The sequence below is a fragment of the Tigriopus californicus genome, chromosome 11 (assembly GCF_007210705.1).
Source record: "Tigriopus californicus strain San Diego chromosome 11, Tcal_SD_v2.1, whole genome shotgun sequence".
NCBI classification, from domain to species: Eukaryota; Metazoa; Arthropoda; class Copepoda; order Harpacticoida; family Harpacticidae; genus Tigriopus; species Tigriopus californicus.
In genome coordinates, this window is record NC_081450.1 from 10,437,495 (window position 1) to 10,446,882 (window position 9,388).

The 9,388-nt window shown below is 41.5% G+C and overlaps 3 protein-coding genes across 4 annotated transcripts in view; 1 reads left to right on the forward strand and 2 right to left on the reverse strand.

The window, feature by feature from the left end:
• The window catches only part of LOC131891133 (uncharacterized), a 15,382-nt gene extending 13,940 nt beyond the window's left edge, over positions 1–1,442 (reverse strand). For both annotated transcript variants that reach the window (XM_059240650.1, XM_059240649.1), the window contains exon 1: positions 1,178–1,442. In XM_059240650.1, coding sequence (XP_059096633.1) covers positions 1,178–1,376 — 199 coding nt within the window. In that variant the 5' untranslated portion in view covers positions 1,377–1,442. The remainder of the gene's footprint in view (positions 1–1,177) is intronic.
• Positions 1,443–1,580: 138 nt separating this feature from the next.
• The window catches only part of LOC131891132 (tubulin gamma-1 chain-like), an 8,838-nt gene continuing 1,030 nt past the window's right edge, over positions 1,581–9,388 (reverse strand). Inside the window, exons 2-5 of the mRNA XM_059240648.1 lie at positions 7,586–7,902; positions 6,447–6,996; positions 1,880–2,104; positions 1,581–1,788 (exon numbers count right to left, since the gene is read on the reverse strand). Coding sequence (XP_059096631.1) covers positions 1,654–1,788; positions 1,880–2,104; positions 6,447–6,996; positions 7,586–7,902 — 1,227 coding nt within the window. The 3' untranslated portion in view covers positions 1,581–1,653. The remainder of the gene's footprint in view (positions 1,789–1,879; positions 2,105–6,446; positions 6,997–7,585; positions 7,903–9,388) is intronic.
• Positions 5,055–6,350, forward strand: LOC131891134 (holotricin-3-like). The gene is made up of 2 exons (XM_059240651.1): positions 5,055–5,839; positions 5,918–6,350. The coding sequence occupies exons 1-2, from the start codon at positions 5,834–5,836 to the stop codon at positions 6,227–6,229; spliced, it is 318 nt and encodes a 105-aa protein (XP_059096634.1). The 5' UTR covers positions 5,055–5,833; the 3' UTR covers positions 6,230–6,350.

Here is a 9,388-nt window from a genome sequence, read left to right on the forward strand (position 1 = left end):
GGCTTCCCAACTCCGCCCAATCCGCCCTCAAATCCGCCGATGCCACCTACACCAAGTTCCTCAAGCGATACCTCTGCGTGCCCCAATATGCCAACAATGCATGGACACATTTTCTATGTGAAACCGAGCCCCTTACCATCGGGCTGGCAAGGTTAGTGTCCAACAGTGTTGGGAACCTGACCTTTCCGGAGGTGATGTCCGGACACAAGTTATCATTTCCGGTCAAGGACTTGTTAACACCTTATTGTCCTTGGCCCGACATCCCTTCGGAGTATTGGCAGTCACGCACCTTTGTCCGGCTCCCAGCCAAATACCATCAGCGACGGGAGTTGACAAAGGATCTGTTCAATCTGGCCCATCCTCTACTCTGCAATAACCAAGATTTTCATCACTTACCTCTACCTACCCGCCTTTGTACTATCTGTAACTCACCTCTTACCTTTTTTCATGTGCATTGAACCAATTCTAGTCATTCTCATTGTGATATCACTTTCTAGTCAACTATTTTATTGCCTTTACCATCCTGACATTTTTCTTGTTTTATTTCTTTTTATGATGTTTATACATCAGATTTTATTTTATAGTTACTTTTACGCCATGACATGACCAAGAGTCGCAATAAAGATTATTATTATAATAGAATCGTTGTTTTTTTTAAATTAGATTGACCCCCTCATCAAATCAACGATATTTCAATTCGATTATAGTGCTTATTCTTGATTGTTTATGTCATGTGCGGGGCGGTCAAGTGGAGAAGTCATCAAAATCATTTACACATACGAGTACATTAGCCATTTAGCCACCGGCAAACCAATAATAATCAAATTTCGAGTAGCTATGGGACTTATTACGATAGAAGAAAAATAAGCCTTAGAAAAAAGGAATCTTTAGGTTATGTTGATTAGGAGGATATAGGTTTCGCAATTGTAATACCCAAATTTGCAACCACCCAATAAATGGTAGACTTTGATCGGTCGAAAAACTATCGATTTCTCTTTCATGCTTTTGATCTTTGGTCTCCATATTTTCAATTGACAGACCAGTCAAAGCTTTGGTCGAGTCAATAAAACAATCAAATTGCTAACCATTCTAGGGTTTGGATCTACCAACAAGATTCATAAAGATTGCTCAACCATTTTTACTCTCTTGTGGCATCTCGATTTGATATAATACTCACTGTACGCCTCGTAATAACCTCGAAGCATGTCCAGGCACGTCTTAGTGTCAAATATTTTCAGCACCGAATCAATCTGGTCACTGACACACGTGACGTTACTGGAAATCTTGTCTTCAATCTTATCGACATCCACAATTTCCTCGTCAGTTTCAAACTCTTCAAGATTGGCTTGGAGCTTCTTCGGGATCGATTCGGCCATTTTGGAATACTGTTCGAGAGTCTTTTTGAATCATGTGAGCAACAGGCCGAGAACAAATGAATAGATGGGCCCAAAGGCCTGGTCGACAATCTATCCATATTTGCAGACATTCAAGGTATTATTGATCAAACATGGCAAGCAGGAAAGTTCCGCACTCTATTGTTAAAGATATCGCTACTGTAGTTCGCAGGGCAGAGATGATAATGGGTAACCGAAGTAAAATATTTTTCCTTAAAATTATTATCGACAATTAAGATGGCAACTCATATAGCTTTCTTCAGCTCTGTTGCATTCCCCAAGTCAAATAATCTGGTTTGGTAGCCGCTTGGTACTCGTCCACGAGCCGTTGAACCACTTCCCGCGAATCGTCCATCTCCTCCAAACCATCGGCAAACATCTCCTCTTTGCGGAACTACGTATTAAAATTGGAACAAAAATACCATCACCAATGAGATTGGCTATCGGCGAAACACAAAACCATAAGAAACGGTAGCAATCCTTACTTGTTCGATGAAAGCCTCTCGCTTCCGGAGTTTGTCGTAATCGCGAAGCGCTCTTTGGAACAGGGAAGAGATGGAGGTATGATTGGCCAACATGAGACCCGACACGCGATGAGCAGTCTTGACGTACGGAGATTTCCGCGACAGCGCCACCTGAATACTGGCTGGGCCCCATGGAATGAAGCCGGCAAGCTTGCGCTCCCGAATTCTTTGAAGCGATTTGTGAACCTGAAACGGACGGGAGACGGAAAGAACGTGAGGGCCGCATGAACGAACAAAGCAAACGCGTTGACCAGTGACGCCATTGGGGCAGAAGGCAAAATACTGATTTCCTGACACAACTATCCGGCCCGCAGAACATGACCAAAGGAGCTACTCTCATGCAATCATTTCCCGCCAAATCAGGCCAATACCAAACAATGCAATCATCGATCATTCCATTGCCCGGCAGGGAGCCTCAAGACGAGCGCCGTACCCGACCATGGACTCAAACAGAAAACGGGAATGGTTGACTTGAAAATTTCTTCGTCGACAGAGGGTTGCTCGAAGAACCATCAGATCCCGTTCAGTATGTTGGGCCAACGTACGAGTGGCGGCATCATGGGCCTGTCTGTGTTCCTTTCACCTAGCGGAGAGGAACATACACCGCTAGGAATTATCCGTACATAACTGGAACAGCTGACCTGTCGAGCTAACACTGTTAGAACTTCCATCAGGATGACAGACTCTCACAGGAGTTCGGGCGGATCTTTCCGACTGACTGAAGCAAACTGGAGGTGGAGCTACAAGAGGCGGAGCTTCTTCGCTTTCCATGGCTTGGTTGACGACTACCAGTCTCCATTGGGGAAGAAGAAGCTTAGATGTGCATGATCTTGTCCACGTACATTCAGACTAACGGGCAGGAGTCTAGTAGGGAAGTTGAAGTTCTTGCAACTGGAGGGCGCTAGCGCACTCTTTTGATCGCAACGGGGAGCCATAATTCTGCGGTCTGATATCAAATATGGAGACAAGGGATGCAACAGGCTTCTTTGCTTTGTCTAGGACGTCCAGCAATTGGATGTTTCAACAGGATATCAGAACACTATCAGAACCATGGATTGACCTGCGAGCGAGTTCGAGTGGGAGAGCCAGTAGCTGAATGGCGCCCGAGGCCAATATTGGTTGCGCGAGTCAAAGAAAGACAGAAAGAAAGAAAGGAAGCAACGAGTCGTCACCACCACCAATCTCACCACCTCCTGGCGGCCGAACACGCGATTGAAGTGGCGGGGAAACGGAGAAGAAAGGAGGATGGAGGATGAACACGGGAAAGGGAACATTTTAAAAGGCACAACACTGTTCTTGAGCATGGACCGATCAGGAAAGAAAGAGTAAGTGAGTCGGTTGTTGGCCAAAAAATCATGCATTTTTGGGCCAACCCTTGCGTACTTATTGACCCTTTTAGAGCGTCGAACAAAGGAAACTTGCTATGTGAGGCTCTGCCGTTTGTACTTTGTTCACAGGGTAAGAGAACAATGCCAGAGTCCTGAGAAACATGGGTCGCATCGGTGGCATCGAAGGGGTGGTGGAGTTGAATGATAGTTGTTGTTGCATTGCCCTTCTCTTCTGGTCCGTAGCCCCAGAACACTCGGTGCGATTCATAAGAACGGGAAGAAGAAGAGACACTTTCCGTCCCTGCCCAACCCTCTCTACAATCGTTAGTTCCTTCGTTCATCTTTCTACACGCAGCTGCACAGCACTTGAATTCGCACAATTGCGCCAAGCACTGAAACTAAATTTGTTTCGGCAATGGTGGAAAGCGCCCTCTCAAATACGCGAAGTGGCTGGAGTGGTATTTGGTGGGGAAAAACCATGCATTTCATTCACACAAAAGTGCCAATGGATTTGCTTAGAGTTACAGGGTGGAAAGAAAATAAGAGGATACTTTTGGTGCTTTTAGATAATATCTTTCCCCACTCAAATATTTGTTTGATTAGATAGAATTTAAAATTATAGATCTGAAAGATTTAGTGCCAAGTCTTAAATGATCGAATTTTAGCCTGAAGAAGATGTTTCAGACTTCGAAGGAATCGCAGGTTTCTGACCTTGGCCACGTTTGATCTTAAAAGATTTACTATCCTTGCATTTAAGTAGATGTTCAATTTCGAATGGTTCAAGGTCGTCGTGATTACCTTGCTTCATCTTCAGGCGGACAAATTATAGGAGAAAGCTTACCAATCTTATTTAGACTGAAATTGGATCGTCTGTGTTTTTTACACAAAGTTTTAAATAGTCCGTTGGAATCATACGTATGCTCAATATCATCGAGAAAATCTAGAGGAGGCGCCTTTTTTTCAAAGTCGCCCTTAATTTCTTTCCACCCTGTACAGTAAATGAAAGACAAAAGCAATTTGATTGAGCAAATATTATGAATTGCATATTACATTTTATGGCAATAAAGCGCATCCTTTAACCAATTAAAAAAGAAATGCGATGCCCCAATACTTGTCATACAAAGACAATTACTTTTATATTCCGAAATTGGTCTATTCACGCATGTAGGAAACCGACGGATCAAAACTCTTTCGCAAGAATTCCTTTTTGATATAATCCATTGTTTATAAATCTACTAGAAATAGATACTCAATCACCTTCAAGATTATATACTGCATCATTGGGTTTTTTAAATCGATAACCAAATCTAAAATCAAAACTAATGAGAGTCTCAAACGCACATGTCGTCATCGAGTTGGCTGAAAAAGCTGTTTCTTTCCTCATTTTGATTGGCTCATCGAATTGAAACGCCCACCAGAATGTTCTTGCGTTTTGAGTTGACATTGCTGAATGTTAAAAGGCGGATTTGAAATTGATTTGCACGTTGAGCAGAAATCAAAGAGGGTTAGAAATGAGAAATTGGGTTTCCGAAGTGCGAATGCCCTGAATTCTTGAAAGAAGAAAACCGGCTAGCGCAAACCCTTTCGAATTTCTACTTAACGTGTAAATCAATTCCAAATCCACCCTCAGCTGAATATGTTTTCTTTATCGGTCGTTCCTTAAAAAGGAGAGAGCATACAATTCGTCTTCTTTTTCCCTCTATCCGTTCAAAAATAAAAATGAAATGAAATGGTGTCGCACCGCCGAGCATATTCCTTACTCATCATAATTTGACCAATTAGGGAATGAAATGGAATAGCTTTTATTAAAAAAATAGCATATTGAGGTAGTTGCTTTCTGAGTTTGAGAGAGGTAACGTATGATAAAGATGGCATTACGTATACAAAACCGTCATGATGCATGACGTGCGTACTTGCGTCTTTTTTCAATTCAAGAAGAATCTTGCTCAACTTTGATTTTGTGATTGGTAAACAAAGCCAAAACATTTTTGGTCGAATGTCCCACGTATCTTTCGCTAAATGCAGCTGTACGACGAATAATACGTCTTTTTGTGACCATTGCCGACTTTGGGGCCCAATTAATGCCATTCAAACTCATGCACCACACAGCAAAGTATTAGTGAAGTAATAGTGAAGTAGTCCAGCTTTTTGGTGACGTTTTTCCTCCATCTAAACTAAAACAAACAAAATCGCCCACCAAAGCACTTTCTTAGATTGGTCACAAGGACTTAAAGATTAGTCCAATTCAATCATACCCTTTTCTATCGTACTTCTTGGTGCAGTTTGCATTGCATCTGAACATAATTGTGAACTACAACTGAATTTCAAAGGTGCCTCGAAAACTTTTACTTGTGTACTTTTAAATGTTCGATCCACAAAGTGCATCTTCTGCTTTTCACGTACGTCGAAGTAGGAAATCGTCTCAAGAATCAAATATCAAATACCACCAGTACATGTATCTAAAAGATAGTTAACTTTTCATGCGAGCACTCGAAGAACCGAACCTATAAATAACTTGTCAAAATGGTCTCGTTCATCACATCTCGTTCTTCCATTTGGAGCTTAACAGCCCACAATTACATCCAAAATGAAGGTATTAATCTCTTGGCACTGACGAATTCACTGCCTTCTAGTCCGTTTGGGGTAAATAAGATTATCTCCTTGTTCTTAGGTCCTCGTTCTCATTGCTGCTATCCTCTGCCTTATTGCTCCCATTCTGGCCAAACCCAGTCATGGCGGCGGCCATGGTGGCGGCTTCGGGGGTGGCCATGGCGGCGGCCATGGAGGCGGCCACGGTGGTCATTACTCTTTTGGTTACAAGGTGCATGATGGCTACAACAACTTTGGACATTCTGAAAGCCGCCATGGAGGCCACACCAAAGGCCAATACCACGTCAAACTCCCGAACGGCAAGTTGCAGACGGTCAACTACCACGTGGATGGGTATTCCGGATACGTGGCCAAGGTTCATTATGGCCACTAAGTGGTTATTTTGAGATAGTTGTCCCTCTGTCTTTGGAAAGCGAGACTTTCTATAACGTTTTATGACCATGTGTGCTAACTACTTCAACTCCGAAATATAGCACATGCTGCGGAACTGCCAATTTCAATCATGAACAGTTTACAACAAGGTATGGCTTGAAAACCTATCGCTGGTCACCACAAACTGAGACAAAAATAAGATTGAAAAACAGTCTCACCTGTGTGGGATCCACCTCTCCCTGAATAATGTTAAGAATGGAAATGTAGCAATGGGCAATTTTCTTGTCCACCCCACCCGTGGACACCATCATATTCTTAGGTTGGAGCAACCGTCTCATCACATCCAGAACTGTGGTCTTTCTGATGGCAGCTTGTGTATCTGCAGCGGTTGTCAAGGGTGTGTAACCCGTCATTAGAAAGTGCAAATTTGGGGTGGGAATCAAGGGTGCAATGAGTCCAATGAGATCGTTATTCATATAGGAGGGATATCGCAAAGTGGTGGTTGAAACGGACATGATCGTAGACACGAGCTCGTTGATCTGCGAAAATGTGGGATTGGAAATGTGAAGACGATCGGTGGCGATGCGATTGAGCGCAGTGTTGTCCAAGACCACAACACAATCGGCACTTCGAGTTAATCTTTTAAGGGTGAGGAGTGAGTTGTAGGGCTGAACCACTACATCTGATACGCCCACAGAGCTCAAAGCATCTGAACTGGTCTCTTGATTGGGAAACACGCTGTAGGTCTGGACCAATTTCTTGGGATATCTAAAATGGAAAGTAAAGACAAAAGAAGGTTTATTTTTCATTGCCACGCAGGCTTTTCATAAATATGACTTCAATGTCAAGATTTTAGTTTTTTATTGTTGAAATATTAAGTCAAAATGCAACTGATGGCAAGATTTCAAACGAGTTATGCTGGTTTAGACACACTATTAACGAATGTCTTTGATTCTTTCGAGAAAAAATCTACAATTACAGTTTACTATTAGCGTTGTAGATGAAGTATGTTGTAAGTGTTGTAAGTATGTTACGTATGTTTAGAAGCATTCAGTTTCAGTGTCTCAGTGTTCAATTTTAGTGTTTCACAGAAGCTTTTCCTTTTGCTTGTTCCGTCCAATAAATCATCTGTTGGTTGGACAAAAATCAACAGAAACATAAAAAGGTGTATGCTGTCACATCTGTATTTCATTTTTCCACTTGTACATAAATATACAACATTTTCATGTTGAATTTCCAACTTACTAAAAGGTTGGTTAAGCTTATTAAAAATCTTGGTAAAATAGTTCCTTTAATCAAAAACACTTTGGACACATCCTACTAAAAGCATTTTGTAAGAAAATATTCTTAAAAGTACCTGTCAGCCAGTCTCTCTAAGATGTATGATCCCATGCCAGATCCAGTTCCACCTGCAATGGAATGGGTGAGGACGAAACCTTCCAAGGAATCGCTGCCATCCGCTTCACGGTCGATGATGTCAAACACCTCCTCGTACAATTTTTGCCCTTGGGAATAGCCACTGGCCCAGTTGTTGCCGGCACCTCCACCATCTTTGGCGAGGTAAACATTCTCTGGGTTGTACAACTTTTTGTACTCTGAATTCATAATATTGTTGATCACTCTGGGCTCCAGATCTAATAACACTGATCGAGGAATGTAATGTTCATCGTCCGCCTATAGAATAAAGAGAACATATTACAAAGAATAACTTTAATACCTTTGATGTTAATTCAATCGAAATCAAATGCACATCCATTTTTTTTTTTTAGGTTTCAAATATTTAATTAACTATTTCAAGGTTTAAAGAAAGGGAAATGAAAGCAGTAGCAAAAACTTTAGGATAAAAATTACAGTCTTGCCATTAAAAAGTTATTTTGGTCAAGATGCGGATTCTCGGCGGCTTTCCACCGATAATTTACGAACAGTAATAAGGCTATCTATTCTTGAACTTGTGGCAGGAATGGATTGGAAATGAAATGAAAATAAAAATGGTGGATTTTTCATGCCGCATCTTGCCATGGAATCTCAAGTACTTTTTTACCTGCAGCAAGATCTAACCCTTGAACTTTCATAGATTGTTTGTTACGAAGTCAGATGGCAGCTCTCTCGCTCGGCCTGCCAACTGATTTTGGTTGTCCCAATTGAGGGATATTACCACTTCGTCGTCACAGCCACATTAATTATTGCCTCACCCTCGGGAATGACCGCAAGTTCGCCCAATTAAGCTGTTAAAGCAGCAACTCATGCTGTGATTTAAATACCGCAAAGAAGACTTGGCTTCCCTGGGATCAAACCAGGATTCACAAATTGGAAAGCGGATGCTCTACCAATACGGTATCCCAGCAAGCCTTAACTTTCATAGATATATTGACAATGATGTCTTGCGTGATGCTTCACCGGCATCTTGATACTCTGGACTAATGTCATTTATAAATATCGCTTACTTCAAATATTTTTTTTTTATAATTACCTTAACCAATTCTCATTATGACCCCTTTGGGAGTGCCATACAAAAAATAATAACAAAAATTTCTCTTCCACCTTATGCTCAACGGTTAATCAGATCTGACAACTCAATTTTGTTCGTGGATCAGATATTCAATCAGAATTACAAGCTTTCCATCTTGAACTGCCAGGAGTTACATTCCCAGAGGTGGTGTAAAAGTAAAAAAAATAAATCCTCAAAAATTGCAATCAATTACAACTCTATCCTCAGGAAATGAAGTAGATTATAATCACTTTCAAGATCTTTTAAATGTTTATGCCAAAATAACATGCACTGCTAAAAAGAGGCAACAGACCTATGACAATTATTATTTAACTCATATGTACCAATCAGTTGATGTTGTCTATCTCGATTTTGCCAAGGCCTTTGATAAAGTAGACCATGGCCTTTTGTTGAATAGACTTCATGACATTGGGATCAAAGGCAAGGTTCTCAATTGGATAAGAAGCTTCATTCAGGATAGAAAGCAAATAGTTAAGGTCGAGGGATCCCTTAGTGACATTCATGATGTTAAATCAGTTGTTCCCCAGGGTTCCATCCTAGGCAGGGTGGGCATTTCATTTTTGTCCACTTTTGTCCACCCCTGTCCAAAAGTGTCCAAAAGTGTCCAAAAATAAGGGTGGACAAAAGTGGACAAAAGTGGACAAAAGTGTC